The 21,735-nt window shown below is 40.9% G+C and overlaps 1 protein-coding gene across 1 annotated transcript; it reads left to right on the top strand.

Moving 5' to 3' along the window:
- The first annotated feature begins 4,410 nt into the window (after positions 1-4,410).
- gpm6aa (glycoprotein M6Aa) lies at positions 4,411-21,735 on the top strand. The gene is made up of 7 exons (XM_021561394.2): positions 4,411-4,854; positions 15,759-15,951; positions 16,319-16,475; positions 16,943-17,096; positions 17,268-17,344; positions 17,597-17,662; positions 19,209-21,735. The coding sequence occupies exons 1-7, from the start codon at positions 4,818-4,820 to the stop codon at positions 19,359-19,361; spliced, it is 837 nt and encodes a 278-aa protein (XP_021417069.1). The 5' UTR covers positions 4,411-4,817; the 3' UTR covers positions 19,362-21,735.

The following is a 21,735-nucleotide window of genomic DNA, read 5'->3' as shown; positions in this document are numbered from 1 at the left end:
GAAAAAGCGTTTGACCGCGTTGAGTGGGATTACCTAATAGCTGCCCTTTATAGATTTGGCTTTGGCCCCAAATTCATTGCGTGGATAAAGATTCTTTATTTTTCCCCCATGGCTTCGGTACGGACTAATAACTTGTCCTCTGACTATTTTCCCTTGCACCGCGGATCCAGACAGGGTTGTCCACTCTCCCCCTTGTTGTTTGCTTTGGCAATCGAGCCTCTCGCCATTGCACTACGCTCTAATGATGCCATTCAAGGTATAATCAGGTTGGGCTTGGAGCAGAAAGTCTCGCTATATGCTGATGATCAATCTCAGGGTACAAGCTGAATCTAGGCAAGAGTGAGCTTTTTCCGGTAAACAAGGCTGCTTTAAAAGTGCTCTTTTACAAGTTCTCAGTTTATGATTGTCCGGGATCAATTCACCTACTTGGGAGTTAAAGTGACAAGGAAATATTCAAATTTGTTTCAGGAAAACTTTGTTGCTCTAGCAGACAGTTTGAAACAATCTTTTACTTTTTGGAATTCACTACCCTTTTCTCTTATCGGAATGATTAATGTCATTAAAATGAATGTGTTGCCCAAATTTTTATATTTATTTCAATGTTTACCCATTTTTATTCCAAAATCTTTTTTTATTTCACTGGATCAAACATTCATGCATTTTATTTGGGATGGCAAGGTACCACAGATTGGTAGAAAACATTTACAGAAGCCTAGGTCATTGCAAATTTCAGAGCCCTTCTGTACTGGCTGCAGACTGATCCTACTGGCCCTAGACCACTCTGGGTCCAGATGGAGTCTGAATCGTGTAAACCTGCAGCACTTTCCTCTGTGTTGTGCTCGTCTCTCCCAGTGTCCCTAGGCAAAATGTGTGTCAACCCAATTGTAAAGCAGTCTCTTAAAATTTGGAATCAGTTCCGTTTAGCCTTTAGCCTCCGAGGCTTCTCTCTATCAGGCCCAATCAATCAGAACATTTTATTTCCTCCATCTTTGAATGATGGGGCTTTTGGCATTTGGCACTCACTAGGCCTCTCCTCGCTAGCCCAATTATTCTTTGATGATACATTTGCCTCTTTTTCTCAGCTGCAGGAAAAGTTCAATCTACCCCAATCCCACTTTTTCCGCTATCTCCAGACTAGAAACTTTGTCAGAGCTAACACACCTGGATTTCCCCATAGGCCTGCGAATACAGCTATAGAGAGCATCTTGGAGTTGAACAAGCTTCCTAGGGGTGCAATTTCAGATGTATATGCAATCATTCATGACTTACAGAACCCCTCTTTGGTGCCTTTAAAGACTCGATGGGAAAAGGATTTGAGGGAGGAACTTGAGGAAGACGCCTGGGAATCTGTGCTGCACAGGGTGCATTCGTCCTCTTTTAGCACTAGACACAGCCTCATTCAATTCAAGGTGGTTCACCGTATCCACTGGTCGGGGGCCAAACTTGGAAGAATATTCTCTGATTTTGATCCTACCTGTGTCAGATGTAAAGTTGAGCCAGCCACACTGTTGCATATGTTTTGGGGCTGTCATAAACTGTCAGGTTTCTGGGAATTACAATTGAAATGTTTCTCTGATATATATGACACTGTTATAGATCCGTCTCCCCTTACAGCCCTTTTTGGAGTACTGCCCATAGGTACTCTCCTATCAAGAATCCAGTCGGACACTTTTGCTTATACAACTCTTTTAGCTAGACGGCTAATACTACAGAACTGGAAGATGGCAGCTCCCACAACTTATAAATATTGGGTGAGAGATGTGTTGTGCTCTCTGAAACTAGAAATAATTCAATTCACGTGGGAACCCCAAACTGTTTAATGAGGCTTGGGCTCCATTCCGGTCTTACTTTAAACAGTCCATCCTCTGATGGCATTCCAATTAAAACTAAAATAAGTCTGTATTTGACCCCCCTGTGACTTAAGGGTTGGAGGATATTCTCTCTGTGTTTTTGCTGGGGGGGCATTAAGGTCCATGTGCTTATTGATTGTGACCCGCGGATGCCTTGTTCATCTTGCCCGGGCAGAGACTGTAGTGTGAGCTTGTTTTTCCCAGTTATTTTTACATTTTGTTCACGCCTACATGAATAATCATTATATTTTATTTTATTTTAAAGCATTGTAAACTTTATTTTTGGTCCAGTGGATGGTCGGGATGTGGCCATGACTGTCTGTGAGTGGTTTCTCCACCCTTAGCCCTTGACTGTTTACAGGAACAATGGTGAGGTGTTTGCTCTGTCCCTGTACTATAGATTGCCCTTTAACCTTTGTAGCCTTCTGCCTGGTGTGTTTAACTTGTCTAAAGTATGTTATTTTTAAAGCTCTTTTTTTCCTTTATATTATTTATATTGCTTTGTGTTGTCTTGTCTGTGTGTGTGTGTAAAACTTAATAAACAGAATTTTAATTTTAAAAAAAAAATTCAGAATACAATCACGGGAAAACGTACTGTTTGGAAAGCAAATTCCTACTGCTGACTAATCTGTCTGTATTTCCTCCTAATATTGTACTATCTGTGTGTCTGGGCCATTGTTTGAATTCAAGACCAGATTGTTTTTATTGATCTCAGTTTGTCAGTGTCAGAGTACACTGTCAGCTATCCCCATCAGAGAACCCTTTTTGGTTCCAAGTAGAACCATTTTGGGTTACGTGCAGGGTTCTGCTAATGTCTTTTCAAATCAAAATGTATTTGTCACTTGCACAGAATGCAACAACCTGACTGTGAAATGCTTACTTAAGAGCTCTTAACTGACAATGCAGCAGTTTTAAAAAGTAAGTAAGAAAAATAAAGGACAAATAGTAACTCAATCAAATAACAATGACGAGGCTATATAGAAGGGGTACGTGTACCTAGTCAATGTGCACCTTAATATAAAAATCCTATAGGATTCCAATAAATAAAATCCAATAGAAAATCCTATCAGATGATCTTTTTTTTATACTATAGGATATAATCATACAGGATTTATTTTATAGGATTTTATCCTATATCCTACAGGAATGAATCATGCTTCACAATCTGGCAGTCCGATAGATGAATGTGAGTTTGGTGAATGCCAGGAGAACGCTACCTGTCCGAATGCATTGTGCCACCTGTAAAGTTTGGTGGAGGAGGAATAATGGTCTGGGGCTGTTTTTCATGGTTCGGGCTAGGCCCCTTAGTTCCAGTGAAGGGATATCTTAATGCTACAGCATATGACAACATTCTAGACGATGATGTGCTTCCAACTTTGTGGCAACAGTTTGGGGAAGACCCTTTCATGTTTCAGCATGACAATGCCCCTGTGCACAAAATGAGGTCATACAGAAATGATTTGTCGAGATCGGTGTGGAAGAACTTGACTGGCCTGCACAGAGCCCAGACTTCAACCCCATCGAACACCTAGCAAGTCTTCACAGCAATTTTCCAAAATTTAGTGGAAAGCCTTCAGAGATGAGTGGAGGATGTTATAGCAGCAAAGGGGGGGACCAACTCCATATTAATGCCCATGATTTTGGAATAAGATGTTTGACGAGCCGGTGTCCACATACTTTTGGTCAAGTAGTGTATTTAGTGACAACAAACAAGAATAAATATTTCTCATCTGCTATAACAATAAAGTGACTCAGAAATTACATAAAAATGTCTACAACATAGCTAGCTAGCTAGTCAAATTACAGGCAAAATATGGCTAACAGTAGTTTCCTAGCTGGCACAAAACAAGTGCATAAAATGCTGTACAATGACAAAAATATGACTTAAACATTGGCAACTATGTCAGGAAACAAGGAAACAAATACTGTACTCACAGTTATTGCATTCACACACAATGAAGGATACAACAGTTAGAATAATAATGTGAGAAAAATGGAGATTCTCTGCACAGCCACGGGTGGCGAGCTAAACTTGGGAGTTAGACTAATTAAAACTGTGAGCTCCTGCTTGCTGTGACATCGTCAGTCACTCTTAAAGGGACAGGTTTTCTTACAGGTGAGTAAAACAGAAATGCATAAAGAAGTGTGCCCTCCCAGGCTCACCCATGGCTGTGCCCCTGCCCAGTCATGTGAAATCCATAGATTAGGGCATAATTAATTTATTTCAATTGACTGATATCCTTGTATGAACTGAAACTCAGTGAAATTGTTGCATGTTGTGTTTATATTTTTGTTCAGTATATATGATAATGGTCCCATGACAAGTCCTTGTAATAAACAAATTGAACCTGGATGATTAATATGATTATGAGAATTCCCTTTTGGATTTCTGAAATATATATTTTTTCAGTTAAGGAGAAGGTTCACTTCATGCAGCAGAACATAGCCAAGGGGGCTGACAGGCTTAACCATTCTCTCTGAAAAAAGGGGTTATCCGGGTGGGCTGGGTGGGAGAGTGTTCGACACCTCTAAAGAAACACCCCTTCTCCTGGTCTCAGGGTAAGGGTATGTTTTCAAGGCTGAGCCGGTGTTTCTATCATTGCCTCTCTATGCTTTCTGTTTTCTGACCACCTGCGCCTTCCTGCAAACATACTTATTCCTGCATACTGAGACCACCCTTTTCCCTCACCACCCCCTGTATTCTCCACTGTTGAGACCAGGTTTTCAGCACTTGCCAGAGTGGCTCGCGATGGACAGCGCTGTGAAGACGCACTGATCTCTCTCATAAATCAACGGCACGACTACTTGAATTAAATCTCTGCTGACAAGAGGTCTGAACACAGAGTAGAGAGGGAGAGAGAGAGAGAAAGAGAGAGACTTCTGTGGACTATCCCTCAGCCGACAACACACAGAAACAGAGTTCTGAGCTTTTGTCATATCAGTTGCTTTACATCTAGAATAGCCCAGATGGAAGAAGATATGGACGAGGGGCAGACTCAGAAAGGTAAGGAAAGAGAAGTGTATTTTATATTCAGGTGGATGGATTGAGATTCCATTTGAGTGAAATCCTCCCCTAATTTATTTGTCTGCTGTCAGTGAAGTACTTATGCAGAAAGGTTTGAGAAAATATTTGGTTAATAATCTGGGTATAAAAAAGCATCTGTTTGGGTTGTTCCTTTGTCCATTGATTGTCTGCTTGACTAAAGTGTGTGTGTGTGGTGTGGGTGTTGTCTGCTGTCGAAACAGTCAGAGGGGTGTGACCTGCCTCTGTGAGCGTTGACTGTGAAAGCACAGGGAGGATTGTCTTTGTTCACGGGTGTCTCGGTAAGGCTCTCCCATGCCTGTCGAAATGGATCAGCGGAACATCGAAGACAAGAGACATCGAGCCAGTCCGCTTTCGCTAATAAAACCATTGTATTCCGACCATATGCATGTCCAGCTTTTGTATTCAAATCAAAGCGCTTTCATGCTTTCAGCAGACATTTTTTTGACACATGTGAAGATTCCTTTCTAGTGCATATGCATGCAGGGTATGTTGTTTGCATTGTGCAAAGGGGTTGCCATTTAAAATGCAAATTTACCCCTTCGCCAGTGTTGAAGAAGTGTAGGCTTGAGGCGAAAATAGCAGTCTATAAATACATGATGTATGAATACATTGATGTTTACAAGCGGTTGGTTTGAATGAGCCTTCTTCCATATTAATTTAAATGCTCACTGGATGAATAAAAATGCTGTCGTTCTCTCCACTCTGAGGTGTATTTCTCCCCCTCAACTCCTCTTCCTCCTCCTTCCTTCCTTCCTTTCCCCCTTCTTCCCAGGTTCTGTGCATGTGATAGGGCTTCGTATGTCTGTGCTTTTTTTTTTCCCTCCTTCCTGAAAACCAGTGCTTCACAGGCATGAGTTGCCATGGCACTGGCCAAGTCTGGTCATTATCCCTGCAGCCACTCTGCTCTCTGTTCTGTTCCTGCAGATGACATTTTGGTATCCTGGACACACAGTTTACACAGTGTCTGTGTGCGTGTTTGTGTGAGTGTCATGGATGGTCACTCGTAAAAAAAAACTGTTTTTCTGCTGTCCCCATAGGAGAAGCCCTTGAAGAACCCTTGTTGATTCAAGGTAGAACCCTTTTGGTTCCAAGTAGAACAATTTTGGGTTCCATGTAAAAACCCTTTCCACAGCGGGTTCTACATGGAACCCAAAATTATTCTACCTGGAACCAAAAAGTTTTTTTTACCTGGAACCAAAAAGGGTTCTGCTATGGGGACAGCTGAATAATTGCATGTACTACAAAGTGATAGGCCTTTATTGTCTGGTAAGATGTTATAACCATTGGTGGCTGCAATATAACATTGAATCAGGAATTCTGTTTTCACACTATGATCCATGATTCTTTGGCACTAAGATGTCTCCAACCTGTGGGATGACAACCGGAAACTTTTTGATAGCATTTTGATTGAATACCCATATGTCTCCAAAATAGAGACTGATGGGTATTGTACTCGCTCTCTCTGTGTGAATTCTTTATCCTGGAAGCCCAATCTGTCACATCATACAGTTGGCCATCTCCATCAATGTTCACCATACTGAACGAGACTAGCACCCAGACTGTGCATGCGTGTCTCGAGTACACCATGCCCATTCATTTGGGTGAAGGCCTTGTTAGTCTTTCTATAATACTTAGCCGAGCACTCTTTACACTACTAGCGCTGTGGCCCCACTGGCCCAAAGGTGGCTAACTGGCACATCTCTTCTCTATCAAATTTGTAAAGTTATAAATTAAACAGGGTGCTAAAGCAGCTTGGCTAAGTGCTGCTCCACATTAACACTCCTCTTCTTTAGTCCTTCCTCTCTGAATCAACACACTGACTGATGAACTTCAGTTGCCTGGTCACTGAACTGTTTGTGCTGTATAGCCAACTCTTATGGTTCTACAACATGCTAAACCATAACAATGATCATTGGAGTCGGATACAGCACAAACAGGCCTGGGACCAGGCTACTGAAGTTCAGCTAGGGACACTTAGAAGTCTAGTGCTTGAAACAAGATGATTGACCCTCCTGTTTCCAATTATGAAGTCTGAATGCATGCATAGTGTAAATGCCATGTAGTAGGTTGGCCTACATGCTTCTAGGCCTGCTACAGTATGTGCAGTGTGTCTTGCCCACTAGCAAATAATGGAATTTTGGTTCTCTGTTGATATTTGGCATTTGGTTCCTCCATGCAAACCTTAGCCCTAAAACCACCCCCTAAACAGAAAAGGCATCATTTCCTGACATTTCAATTATTGACACAAGGAAAATACATTTCACTTTGCAAAGCTACAGTAGCCATATTGAGAGGGACTTGGGTATGCTCTCACAGTATTACCTTCACAGTGAGGGAAAGGAAAAGGGAAAGTGGGACACATAGTTGTACAACTGAATGCATTCATCTGAAATGTGTTTTCCGCATTTAGTGAGGTAATGTGATTTATGTTATTCATCTTTTAATAACAGTAATAAAATCCTCAGTGCAGCCATAAATAAACCTATTATTTGGCAATGACCAAAATTATAACTATTTAATAATGATTCATAAACTACATATTATCTAATGATGATCTATAAACTACTTATAAAACCACAACCCGTCATAAACAGTGCTTCTATTCATGTAAAGTATTACCAAGTTATAGATTACACCTTACTGTTATATTAAGGGTTCTAAGTCTCTTGTCACTTGTCGCTTGGTTGAGACAATTATTCACATGACCACTGTAAATCTACTGAGCTGAAAGGCTGGTTTAAGAGCACATGAAAGGGGAGATTTAACACCCTCCTGGGAGTTGGGCCAATTAATGACTTTGGGCCTCCGCCATGAGGGTCTGTCAAATGTCTTTATATTGCTTATATTTAATGTTCAATGTGTTTTGTATGTTACCTTATATGACAAATTCATTTCAGTTTTCATTTCCGTGTATTTGTGGAGATTATGTAAAACATTTTTTTTTATAACTTGTATGGTAACACTGCTCCTGTAGTATTATTTTTAGTCTGAGCTGAAGTCGTTGATCTTTAAAGTTGTCAGGCCACCTAGCTTTAACCATGCATTATATATAAATCTGAGCAACTCTCAGGGACGAGCAGCATCAAACGGTTATGCTTTTATCTAGTTGTTATATTGTAATCTACAGTATGTGACCTCACTGTCATTTTGGGGTGACTGATCACAAACTGACCCCCCACCTCAGAGAACCCAGAGTCCATGACATATTTAAGAGGACAAGCAGATGTAAGTGCTCTTTCTCTGGGCCATTCCTCCAGCAACTGACCCCCTGTCACCTCCTATGAGGACATCCGTTATGTGTGGACCAGAGCTCTGTAGATCGTCTGTAGCCCTGTCCTGGCATTAGGGGCACCATGGACTAGCCAGGGGGCTACCGTGCAAAAATAGTAAGAGTGGAATGCACCTATTGTACAGAACATGACACTGTATGGTTTTCAGACACAACATGACTGTACATGCAAATTTAAATCTGTGCATTTTATACCTCTCAGGGCTGCTTTGTAAATACTCAAAATAACAATAAATACCTCAAAATAGTTTGCATCACATTTAGTTTCACCGTTAACAAAGGGTTACAGAATACCTTTCATCTTCTGTTATATTGCTACTAGTGTTACAGATCTATTTTGGCTGTCAAATGGAAGAGGCTAAGCTTTTTTAGCAACAAAATCAACCAAATTGGATTCACATTTGTCCCATAGCCTGAGGTGTATTGCATTATGATAGTGTCCATACCATAGAGATCTTATAATTCACTAGAGTGGCCTTTGCATCCAGGTAACATGACAAAAAAATCATGCCTCTTGGTCAGGAAAACTTTCATTCTAGAAACTGGAATTGGAATTATTGGAATCTAGCCAAGATTATTACAAAAAAACATGAATTCAAGTAGGGAAGCCATAATACAGGTTTTCCATGTCTGTCATATATTCAATGTCATGTAATAAAAGATACAATTTGCAAGTGCGCGAGAAGGGGTAACACAACCCATTGATCAAATAAAAGTATACTATTTTACCCCATAAACTGGACATGTGTGTCAAGATGCAGCATAACAAATGGGAAAGCGAACGCTGAAACACGTACTCTTCCGACATTCACAGACTGAAACATCCCCACTGCTTAGTGTATGCTTATTTTCCCCTACTCCGCCTCCCGTGGAAGTCTCCAGGCCACCAGATCAAATGAATATTATTAAATGTGAAAATGTGCCTTGTGTACACCACAAGCTATTCTAACCAGAAACTAATTAGCTTTTTCTCTTTGAATCTATCTCCTTCTCTCTCTCCCTCTGTTTCCCTTCACACCTTCTCCGTCTCTCGCTCCCCCCTTCCCTGTTTTAATGAAACTAATGCCACTATAGATCTTGTGATTGTGCGGCTGATACTATATGGATTATTTTCTGAATGATCCTTAGGAGTGCCTTTGTCTTCAAGATGCATTATCAATGTTTTCTAAGAGGGGACCATTACATGATGGCAACCTCAACCTTTTAATGAGCCATTGTGTGTGTGTGTGTGTGTGTGTGTGTGTGTGTGTGTGTGTGTGTGTGTGTGTGTGTGTGTGTGTGTGTGTGTGTGTGTGTGTGTGTGTGTGTGTGTGTGTGTGTGTGTGTGTGTGTGTGTGTGTGTGTGTGTGTGTGTGTGTATCCATTTTGCCTGTCGGACATGACGCTGACAGATGGGAGAGTGGTGACCGTGGTAGTGGGGAGGGGGCATGGGAGGGGCCTGTCCATTCTCTTTGTGTTAGAGAGAGAGAGAGAGAGACGCCTTCTGTTGATTGGACTGGAGAGACATGGGTGGGGTCAGAGCCGAATTACCGACTTTACTTTTTGAAGAGGGGCTGTTTGTATGGAGTACAATTGAAGGTGGAGCTGGAGCCTGTCTCTTGATTCAGCCTTTATTGTCAGCTTAGAGATAATCCACATGTAGCCATGTTTTCACATACTGTAGTGATTTCCAGTAATATTTAATGGCCCCCTAATTTGAAGGTTTCATATGAATAAAGTTCAAGAACAAAGTGTGGTCATCATGAGATAAATATAATAGACTATGTCATTGTTGACCATTAGCCACTTTTGGAGGAATGCTTTACTAATGCCAATCTGTAAAAACAACAGTTCATTTAACTTTTCTGTTATGCTTGTCTCCAAGAACAACTGTAGCCTAGTCTCAGATCTGTTTGTGCTATCATGACAGCTCCTTGTCATCTTAGTCATGATGACACAAACAGACTGGTGCCCAGGCTAGAAAAACTGGTCTTGTTGTTAAATACATTGCTAGAGAGAGTGAATGGTCCCTTTCACAACATATACCTAAACTGACACTGGGCCAGTTGATACCCAACAAGTTCTACAACACACTCAACCCTATTCCACTGTGAACATGATCAATTGGAACCCCAGTGGCAGCTCATTAAACAGGCAACTTTCTCATCCCAGGTAATGTAACAGTAAAGCAGCTGCCATGAATAATGGATGGAAGTGGCTGGCACTGTGCTGTTACTGTGCTGCTGGTGCTAAATTATGGATCAAGCATCCAGTGGCTCTTTCAGTCAATTCACACTAGTTGTCATTTTCACTAGCATAGCGCCAACAGATTGAGTCACGAATCTCAAGTTCAATGTAAGTCTGTGAAAAGGCTGGTAATTAGACTTATGATGGGAGGAGTAGCTGTTGTTTTCCAGTGGAGAATTGTTGAACTTGTTAGAAAACCAATAGTGCCATGCAAATGTATGATTATAACCATATCTGGTTCCCAATGAATCCTTAAGACTTCATATGTATTGCATTAAATGGCAATATGGCCACCAGTACTACCGCCCAATGCCCTTGCAATGAAGAACCATGTGAGTTTTTAACAATTCTAATATTGTCAAATATTTCAATTTATCCCCAAAACTGTTTTTATAGTGATTCATGAAGTCCACAAAACATTTTCAAAACACACCAGTGGCGGTCGGTGATTTAAGATGAGGGAGGAAGATCATTTTTTAAATCAGCGTGGCCTCATTTCTATTACAGCATATTGGATGACTGTCCTTCATATTCCATTCACTCTACTCAATGTAACATCGACAGGTTTAGATTACCACATGATTCTCACATTTTCTCTATACCCATCATGAGGCCTATGAATGAAAGTTTATAACAGAGGTGCACAGGTCTTGCTAATTTTTTTGTAATCAACGTTACAGACAGTAATGCATTCAATACTGCCTTGCACACTCTTGCCTGCATCTAGCTGATCTAGGGTGTTATCATTAGTTCAACAGTTACTAATGAGAGTTTCTACTGGACAAATTCAGGTATGTTTATCCCCGTTTTGTTCCGTTTGTTTCCGTTTAAGAAAAGTTTTTCAACAGAATCGATGGAACGAATACACCTCTGATCACACGCAAACACAGTTCACTTTCATAGTAGCCACATACAGTACAAACAGCATGATCACTTTGCTTGTTGTATAATTCCTTATTGCATCTACGCGCTATCCTCTTCTCACCTTTTCCCTTCGCTAGTGGATGTCAGTGCACAACACATCATCTGTCTGTGACCAGGCGAAAATAACCGCTAAACTCTACACACAGTCTACATCATTGTCACCATATTAGCTAACGTCATAGTCAACATAGCTAATAGAACCCGCTACAATCATGCAGTACAGTGTACAGTCAGCAAGCAGTTTAGTAGTTACACTTGTGGGCCAAGGTGGCAATAAATTAATAAAACCAAAAGCTTACCTTGACTTGGAAGAGTTCCAGTGTTGGACAGCCATAGCCAGCTAGCTAACATACGTGTCACGCCCTGACCTTAGAGAGCCTTTTTATTTATCTATTTGGTTAGGTCAGGGTGTGATTTGGGTGGGCATTCTAGTTTTCTATTTCTTTGTTGGCCAAGTAGAGTTCTCAATCAGAGGCATCTGTCTATCGTTGACTCTGATTGGGAATCATACTTAGGCAGCCTGTTTTCCACCCTAGTTTGTGGGATCTTGTTTTTGCACAGTAGCTGTCTAGCCCTGCAGAACTTTACGTTTTTTGATCTTTTATTGTTTTGTCGGTGTTTCATTATTAAATTATCATGAAGACTTTTTTACGCTGCGCTTTGGTCTCATTCCGACGACGTACGTAATAATACGACCCCTCTCTGTTTGAGTCAGGTGTTTGAATAGGCTAAACAATCTAGCTGCATTTGCTAGCTAAGTAAGTGAAAGTGAAAAAAATACAAGGAAATATAGCTATCTCTCTCTCGCTCGCTCACTCTCTGGCTTCTCCTTCATTTTTTAAATGACATTGTTCAAAGCTGTTCAACTATTGTCTTTCTCTCTCTTTGAGTCAACTACTCACTACATGTTATGTACTGCAGTGCTAGCTAGCTGTAGCTTATGCTTTCAGTACTAGATTCATTCTCTGATCCTTTGATTGGGTGGACAACATGTCAGTTAATTCTGCATGAGTTCTGATAGGTTGGAGGACATCCTCCAAAAGTTGTCATAATTACTGTGTAAGTTTATGGAAGGGGGTGAGAACCATGAGCCTTCTTGGTTTTGTATTGAAGTCAATGTACCCAGAGGAGGACGGAAACTAGCTGTCCTCCAGCTTTTTCCCATTCTTCTCTACAGATCCTCTCATGCTCTGTCAGGGTGGATGGGAAGTGTCGTTGCACAGCTTTTTTCAGGTCTTTCCAGAGATGTTTGATCAGGTTCAAATCCGGGCTCTGGCTCTGGGCCACTCAAAGACATTTAGAGACTTGTCCCGAAGCCACTCCTGCGTTGCCTTGGCTGTGTGCTTAGGGTCTTTGTCCTGTTGGAAGGTGAACCTTCACCCCCAGTCTGAGGTCCTGAGTGCTCAGAGTGCTCTAGTGCAGGTTTTCATCAAGGATCTTCCTGTACTTTGCTTCGTTCATATTTTCCTCGATCCTGGCTAGTCTCCCAGTCCCAGTTCCAGTCACATAGCAGCACCCACCCGTAGCACGTGCTCCAGCAGGTGTATTTCACTGGTCATCCCCAAAGCCAACTCCTAATTTGGCAGCCTTTCCTTCCTGTTCTCTGCTGCCAATGACTGGAACGAATTGCAAAAATCACTGAAGCTGGAGTCTTATTTCTCCCTCACTAACTTTAAGCATCATCTGTCAGAGCAGTTTACCAATCATTGCACCTGTACACAGCCCATCTGTAAATAGCCCACCCAACTACCTCATCCCCATATTGTTATATTTATCTTTTTCTCCTTTGCATCCCAGTATCTCTACTTGCACATTCATCTTCTGCACATCTATCACTCAAATGTTAATTGCTAAATTGTAAATATTTCTCCACTATGGCCTATTTATTGCCTTACCTCCCTAATCTTACTACATTTGCACGCACTGTATATAGATTTTGTTTATCCCATGTGTAACTCTGTGTTGTTTGTGTCACACTGCTTTGCTTTATCTTGGCCAGGTTGCAGTTGTAAATTAGAACTTCTTCTCAACTGGCCTACCTGGTTAAATAAAGGTTAAATAAATAAATACAAATATAGAGTTCCATGTAGCCATGGCTCTATGTAGTACTGTGCGCCTTCCATAGTCTGTTCTTGACTTGGGAATTGGGAAGACACATATAGTGGCATGTCTTGTGGGGTATGTGTGGGTGTCCAAACTGTGTGCTAGTAGTTTAAACAGGCACATCTGTGCATTCAGCATGTCAGCACTTCTTACAAAAACAAGTAGTGATGTAGTCAATCTCTCCTCCACTTTGAGCCATGAGAGATGTACATGCATATTATTAATGTTAGCTCTCTGTTTACATTTAAGGGCCAGCCATGCTGCCCTGTTCTGACCCAATTGTATTTTTCCGAGGTCCCTCTTTGTGGCACCTAACTACACGACTGAACAGTTGTCCAGGTTTGACAAAACTAGGGCCTGTAGGATCTGACTTGTTGATAGTGTTGTTAAAAAGACAGAGCAGTGCTTTGTTATGGACAGACTTCTTCCCATCTTAGCTACTGTTGTATCAACATGTTTTGACCATGACAGTTTACAATCCAGGGTTGCTCCAAGCAGTTTAGTCACCTCAACTTGCTCAATTTCCACATAATTCTTTACAAGAAATATCATAGCTGGGAAACGATGGGAATCGGGCTTGATGACGTGACGACACTGGCGGTGGATTACATCTGGAGATAGGCTAGGATGAGCAAAACACATGATTCCACATGTGGAAAATCACATGATTTTGTGAAAATGTGAAATCATGTGAAAATATGAAATCATGTGAAAATGTGTTTTTGGAACACTTCACGTAATCTGATTTTTTCAAATGTATCGTTTCATGTTATGTTGCTTTACATGTTGTCACGTTATCACATTAACGTAACATAAGATCACATGTGAAATTCATGTGTTTTTTCAATAAAGCATCCCCAACCTAGCAGGCTGAGGCGGAGGTAGATGGCTAGCTTACTTGCTATTCCAGTCACAATCTGTATAGAAACAGATGCAGAGCGTGGAGGAGGGAGGAGGAAAAGGGCTATTGCTTTCGCAATGCAGTGCAACGGAAAATAAACACAAGGCGTGATAGAGGAGATGGCAAATAAATGACTGCTTGGCTGCGATGAGGGAGATGTCATTGATTGGTATCTCTGAGAATTACAAATAAAATAGAGTCAGCTCGGTTTTTCAGACTTTTTTTTTAATGGGGAACATGAGCGGGGATTGAATGGGGAAAAATTAATCAATGGTTCTAATGGTGATGTAGAGGCACTGGAGAAAATTCTCCAGTCGTATGAGCGTGAAATTACATTTGTGCATTTCATTAGTGCTGCGCATTGATTTGGGGAGCATATTTCAGAGCGCACTAGGAGGAGAGGAAATACTATTTGACTCAATAACAGCTCATATCTGGCCATGAAATAGAGTGGGGTTCACTAATGAAATTGGAATGCAAATGACATTAGTCTGAAACAAAGTTGTGCATGAATGACATGCATTTTTAGAGTATGTTGGCATAGCATCCGTTAGGCTGAAGGATGAACTCACTGTCCAGACTGCTTCCCTCAAACACATACACAAACCCTAACATACAGTAACACATTCCATGGGATTGTGATGCTGTTATAATATGGTCACAGCATTTTGTAGAGACACACCAATCCAGTCAAATACACCCGGACATCCCGCCCACAGACACTTAGACTGAGGCACAGTCTCACACACTCACACAGACAGACATACACACACACACTTCTCGTAACATGTTATTTTTCACCCTGATCCCTGTCCGATGTGTGGCCAGACAGAGTGGATGCCCAGGACGCCTATGGGTCAGAGTTCACCTAGGGCTCAGGCTGAAAGGGTCAACCACACCAGGGCTCTGCTGGGTGGGTTAAACCTCTGTAGGGTTAAAGTTGGGTTCACCTCATTCCTCATACTAGAATATCTGTAACTCTCTCACTGCTTCACCTCCGAATGCATTTAATCACCAGTTTGTAGAGGATGACCACTGTATGTGAAGTACCATACGGTACCATATTGTTCTTAGGTGAAGGCTGCTGTGTCAAAACCGTATGAAGTGTGCCACGCAATCACATAATATCCATTTTTAGAAACAGTTACCATGTTGATTATGGTACCTACTACTAGGATTGCTATGCACCTCATGCAACAACATCATTTTAGTGGTTGTGGTGGTGATATAAAGGCCTTGTACTGACCACAGCTTAGTCTGATTGATTCCTCTCAAGATATCTTCCAGCATTCTCAACCAGTACTCTCAATGCAGTGTTTCTCCCTCTGTTGTCCTGTGATTTACTGTATATAGTGAACATTCCCTCCTGTCTTTCATGAAGTCTGACCTTCTCTGTCTCTCTTCTCTCTGTGTGCTCAGGATGCCTGGAGTGCTGCATCAAATGCCTGGGTGGCATCCCGTACCCGTCACTTATCGCTACCATCCTGTTGTACGCTGGGGTGGCGCTGTTCTGCGGCTGCGGGCACGAGGCCCTCTCCGGGACCGTCACCATCCTGCAGAACTACTTTGAGGTGGTCAGAGGACCCGTGGATTCCCTTGACGTGTTCACCATGTGAGCAGGCTACACACCAATGACCCAAACTGGAAACATTCAAGATACACTGTTGTGTATCACCTGAAAGTTACCCCTATACCTAGTAGCTCTCTGTACTTTAGGAGAACCTGCATTGCAGATGGGCTCGATAAGACCAACATTGTATCCTGGTGAAAGAACACCGTCTCGATTTAAAATGGGTTTGAAATTAGTCACTTGTATAGTTACTGTGTAAATACACTATTCAATGTAACTTGATAAGTTTGACCAAACAGAGTTACAGAGGATGTAGAAATGTGTTTTTGATGCACAATAACAATGAAACAACAATGTAATAACTGTACATTACAGTTGTTTTCACACACTTTTCACTTTTTCCATCTAGGATTGACATCATTAAGTATGTGATCTATGGCATCGCCTCAGCGTTCTTTGTCTACGGCATTCTGTTGATGGTGGAGGGCTTCTTTACCAGCGGAGCCATCAAGGACCTTTACGGAGACTTCAAGATCACCACCTGTGGACGTTGCGTCAGTGCTTGGGTAAGGGGTCATTAATCACTGAATGAGGAGGTTTAGTGATCTTCAAGAGTAGCTTGTAACATTTTCTATGAACGACCTGTGTGTAATGCAATGGCCCTAAGGGACAAAGTAGCTTTTAAAATGCCAGTGCCATCAATCAAAATATTGTAGATAAAATGTGACTATGCTGTGTAAAAGGGCAAAATTTAGGCCTCTCTCCGAGTACCCCCATCCGTTCCACTTTCTATACCTGCACAACTGTTTCACGTGGCCAATCATCAAGTTTAAGTGGAATTAAGTGTGCTAGTACTGGAATAGATCAAAAAGTGGAATGTGGGGTATGTGAGGAGACATTTGGGAAACACTGATATAGACTCAGTCACAATAAATCCTGATGGGAAATACTAACAGCTCTTAATGTTATTCCTAATTCACTTGACGTGAGGTATATCTGGAATCTACTGAGTCTCCGCTATCCTATGTCTTAGTTCATCATGCTGACGTACATCTTCATGCTGGCTTGGCTCGGGGTGACTGCGTTCACCTCCCTCCCCGTCTTCATCTACTTCAACATCTGGACCATTTGCCAAAACGCCACCATCCTGGAGGGAGTGACTCTGTGCCTGGACCCGCGCCAGTATGGTAAGGATTCATGATATACAGTAGTTGGGTTTACTGCTTCTCTGTGGGTTGTTTCAAACATATTACCCATGAATGTTGCATAGACATCTGTGGTATAGATATTCTGAGATAAATCAAAACGAATATGAAAATGTCAGAATGGCCTAATTAAATGTTCTCCTCTCTTTTCAGGTATTGTGCCAATTGGGGAGGGGAAGACTGTATGTACTGGATCTGACAAGTTTTACAAAATGTGTGAATCAAATGAGGTAGGTGATACAAATAACTGAACTACAAATACATCAAATGAATAACATACAGTATGTTTAATAAATGATGTGATACTTGGTTTCAAAGTTTCAAAGTTCAAAAGCTTTTGCAAAATGAACATTTACGTGCAACATCCATGAAGGTTTTAAATAATGCATATAATAAAATGTGTATGGGTCTTGTACAGGTTCACTAGGGTTTTTATGAGGAAGCCTGACTCATTTTTTCCCTTTCCTTTGTCTTTGATACAGCTGGACATGACATTCCACCTGTTCGTTTGTTCCCTGGCTGGTGCTGGAGCTGCTGTCATTGCTATGGTGAGACACAAAAACCTATTACTTTTCTATCTCTGTTGATATAGCTGATATTACAGCTTTGATTTATATCCATTTGAGGGCAATGGATATATGGAGAATGTGATCTGTATATGAATGGCTGAGATCTGTGCAGGTCGCTGTATGTTCCTCATATGACAAAATAGGAATCAGACCTGTCAGTGATTTTTCCCCTGCACTAGTTTTATTTAACTAGTCCATAGGCAAACAAATTGTAATACAAGGTTCTGATTTGACGTGGCCATTTTGAAAATGACAGTAGTAGGTCAAATACAAGTGGTAACGGGGTAAACCAAATGTTGTGTTTTAATGGGCTAAGTTGATTTCTGTAGCTGAAATCTCTGTTTTGCTGCAAGTCTATGGGAATGGCTGGGGAGGCAGTATTTTGGCGCAGTGGAGAGACAAGGTTTTTCTTTGGCTCAGAGATGCTAGGCATTTCACAGCGTTGTCATGGAAACTGGGAGAAGAAAGGCCCGGAGCTTGTTGAAAACATCTCTCGGTAATTTGTGAGGAGCCATTTTCTAAGAAAGAGAATGTGGTCATCGTTAGTCAAAGATGATGGTGCAAATTTCAGTGAGGCATTGCCTCCCATTTTAACAAAACAAATGGCTAGGAAACGGTGGTGGTACGCGACAGACACCCACCAACAGAAGGGTGGCAGTTAAAAAAGGAAACTACAATGTTAAAAAATAATCAATGCATGTCTGACTTCTATCTCATGCTGAACTGAAAAGGTGTTAATGCAGTAAAAAATGTATGGTCCTTCCATTTTATCTGATTATTTAACTGATTACTAAAACAAATGATTAATTATCAACATCAAATACGAGATGAGATGTTAAACAGAATGGATGCAGTGTTTTCACTATTCCAAGTCCTCGCAGCTGAGACTGCAGCTTTTGCTGGAATCCTTAAGATACCAGTAATTTGGTCTTTGTGTAGATTCAAATCTATTAGCTTCTTATATTGATCTGATTCAGTGTGAAAGGTGTGGCAAAGTAACAACCACAGTCATTTAAGCAAAATACATTCACAATGGCTGTGCTTCTCCATGAGCCTTTTCTGCCATTGAAACCCTGGGTACTACCGAATGCTTCTACTGTACTGCCGCCTGCTGGCATATCAGTGAAATACACCATTGTGAATTGAAAAATAAAAAATTCGAAATTTGAGACATTGTTTTTCAGCAGTAGAATAATTCATTTGACACATTGTCCAGGTTTAATTAAAGCTGTGGGTCACAATCATAGCACTTTAAATTTCTGCTGATGATGTCATGATGTGAAAATCCATAGAGATCCTATTAAATTACTAATCTTCTAATTCCTCTTTCTATGTTCTCCATTAAGACAGCATCATGAAATCTGTAGTGATAATACAATATATAAATATGGTACACTTTCTTCCATTTCCTGACAGGCATTCATCTTTCCCTGATGGATGTCAGTGGAAAAGTGAAAGACCAATCATTTGTGGTGTGTTTGATTTTTCTCCCCGACTGAACTTGTGGGTGACTCATCTCTGTTAGATCCACTACCTGATGGTGCTGTCAGCCAACTGGGCCTACGTGAAGGACGCGTGCAGGATGCAGAAGTACGAGGACACCAAGTCCAAGGAGGAGCAGGAGCTCCACGACATCCACTCCACCCGCTCCAAGGAGCGTCTCAACGCCTACACATAAGGCCAGCGTGACGCCTGGCCCTGCCACCCTGCCCCTCCATCTCCACCATCCCCTTTAAAGAGGGGGGTGGGTGGCGCCCGGGGTCCTCGCCACCGCTGATGTCACTGGTGCGTCATATGACAAAGTGGTCCTGGGTACCCTCACAACCCCTCCAAACGGCATTTCAGATGATGAGCCCTATTACCTCTCTTATGGACTGTATTATGATTATGATGATTATTATTAGTATTACCTGTAGTATTATGGCTTTCATAGTAGTTGGTAGTTCAGTACGTAGTCGAATTGGAAGTATCTAGCAGAAGTATTTTTCATTTACTTTTTTACTTTGGAGAATTTCTTTGGATTTTTATGAGTTTGTAGTTTTATCAAGGGTCACATTTCCCTCCTTTTATAATTGATTTATATTTATTTTTTAGGTGGTCAGTGAGGGCTTAAAGGGTTTCAAGCACATTTCTCATGTTTGTGTGTCTGTATAGATCTCATTTTAAAGCACTATGTACATGGATGGGTGATCGGTGTTGAAGACTACAATATTTTCAATCACACAGGGGAACTTTTAAAGCTTCTGAAGCCTTTAAATACCAGTACTGCCAGGGATCTAAATAATATCTTTGAAGTGAAAAGCTTTTTTTTTTTACTACCTGCGGTTACACGATAGCATTACCAAATTATAATTATACAAAAACATGATTTACTAGATGTGCCAACCCACTGGGCACAGATGTCAATTAAATGTCTATTCCACGTTGGTTCAATGTAACTTCACTGAAATGACGTGGAAAAAACATTGATTTAACCAGTGTGTGTCCAGCCTGTTAAACAGGAAATACTTAGGTCATTATCAAAGAAGAAATGAGTTGCCAATATGATAAACAATGGATTATTTTATTACAATATGAGGCATCTTGCCAATTTAAAGCTATGTATCTAAGGACTGTGAATGATTCGTTCGTCTTCAATCATATGCCACACAAGCACACGCACACATGTTCTCATAACCCCATTTTTATTTCATAAAGTGTAACTTAATAAATACAAGTATGAAAGTTTTTGCAGATTTCTGCCCTGCATATATTGAGATATAAATGCATTCTTTGGTCCTATATGTTAAGCACTTCAAATTCAGGACAATTGATAAGAGAATAAAAATACGTTTCTGTGGTTTAATTCACTATGAATCCCTGTCTTTCAAAAATAGTGACGCAAAAAAAAGCATTTCATGTCAAATTGAACTTTTTTGGTGGATTTATCAGTCTTAAGAAAAGTGTGTCACAGTAAGTTATTTTATTTATGACAGTAAAAGTTGGATTGTATTGCTTACACATCATAATGCCATAGGACTCCGAAGGTGGCCTACCATTTCATTGCCTGGCAATATTTGTTTTGTCAGTATTTCTAAGAGCTAGTTTTGTGCACTTATTTGGACATTTCTGTGCTCTCTCTAGGTGTAAGCTCATTGGTGTTCAACTCAGAGTTGGATAACTGTACTGTTAGGTAAAAACTGTGAATTTAGATGTTTTTTTGTGGCATGGACAATTTTGTTTAACACTTTGCCTGTCTTGCTGGGTCAACCTTTTGTTTACATGTGCAGTACTAAACCCCCCAATGGTAACAGCATTATAGTACTGATATTAGACGGTAGTGTTTGAGTTGTGTCTATTTAGTTTGTGATGAGCTTTCAACCATGTCTTGAACTGACTATTGTACCAACGTTGCTTATTCAGTAAATGACCTGACAATGTTTTCAGCTTTGTCCTCGTATTAGTCTTTTGTACTTTCACAAAGAATGCTTACTTTTGTGATAATGCCCTCGAAGCCGGTTTTACTGGTGGTGTTATCAGAGGATATAGCTGTGTTTTCTGTTTGTCTGTTGCCAGTTCGTCTTGTTTGTCAAGCTTACCAGCGTTTGTCCTGTCAGCTCCTGTCTTTTAGCCGGTGTTATCGGAGGATGTATTGGCACGGGTGTTGTTAGGCCCGAGACGAAGTCAGCAAACCGTCCCAGAATATCCTCCAAACACCGGCTTCATGGGCATTATCACTTTTATACAACGGGTTACCAAACATATTCAACTTATGTTTGACATATTTTAATAAAAAAATATATTTGTATTCATTTATTCATACTATTTCATCCTTCCACAATATATAGTCCCGACACAAATCTAGGGTTACTAGAGACGCGACCCAGTCGCTCAGTTTTTTTTGTTCTGTATCTGTGGACGCGACCCAGTCGTTCGTTCTAAATGTTACATAGTAACATTGTCTTAATTGAATCTGTTTTGTACATACGTGTGCTAACAGTTGAAGTGGCTTTTCTGGCATGTAGGATCAAAATTTGCTTGCATAAATAAAAATCACTGTATTCCCTGTGAAA

The sequence above is a fragment of the Oncorhynchus mykiss genome, chromosome 14 (genome assembly GCF_013265735.2).
Source record: "Oncorhynchus mykiss isolate Arlee chromosome 14, USDA_OmykA_1.1, whole genome shotgun sequence".
In the NCBI taxonomy this organism is placed as follows: Eukaryota; Metazoa; Chordata; class Actinopteri; order Salmoniformes; family Salmonidae; genus Oncorhynchus; species Oncorhynchus mykiss.
Note: the sequence above shows the minus strand (reverse complement) of the source record. Positions and strands in the feature narration are given on the sequence as shown.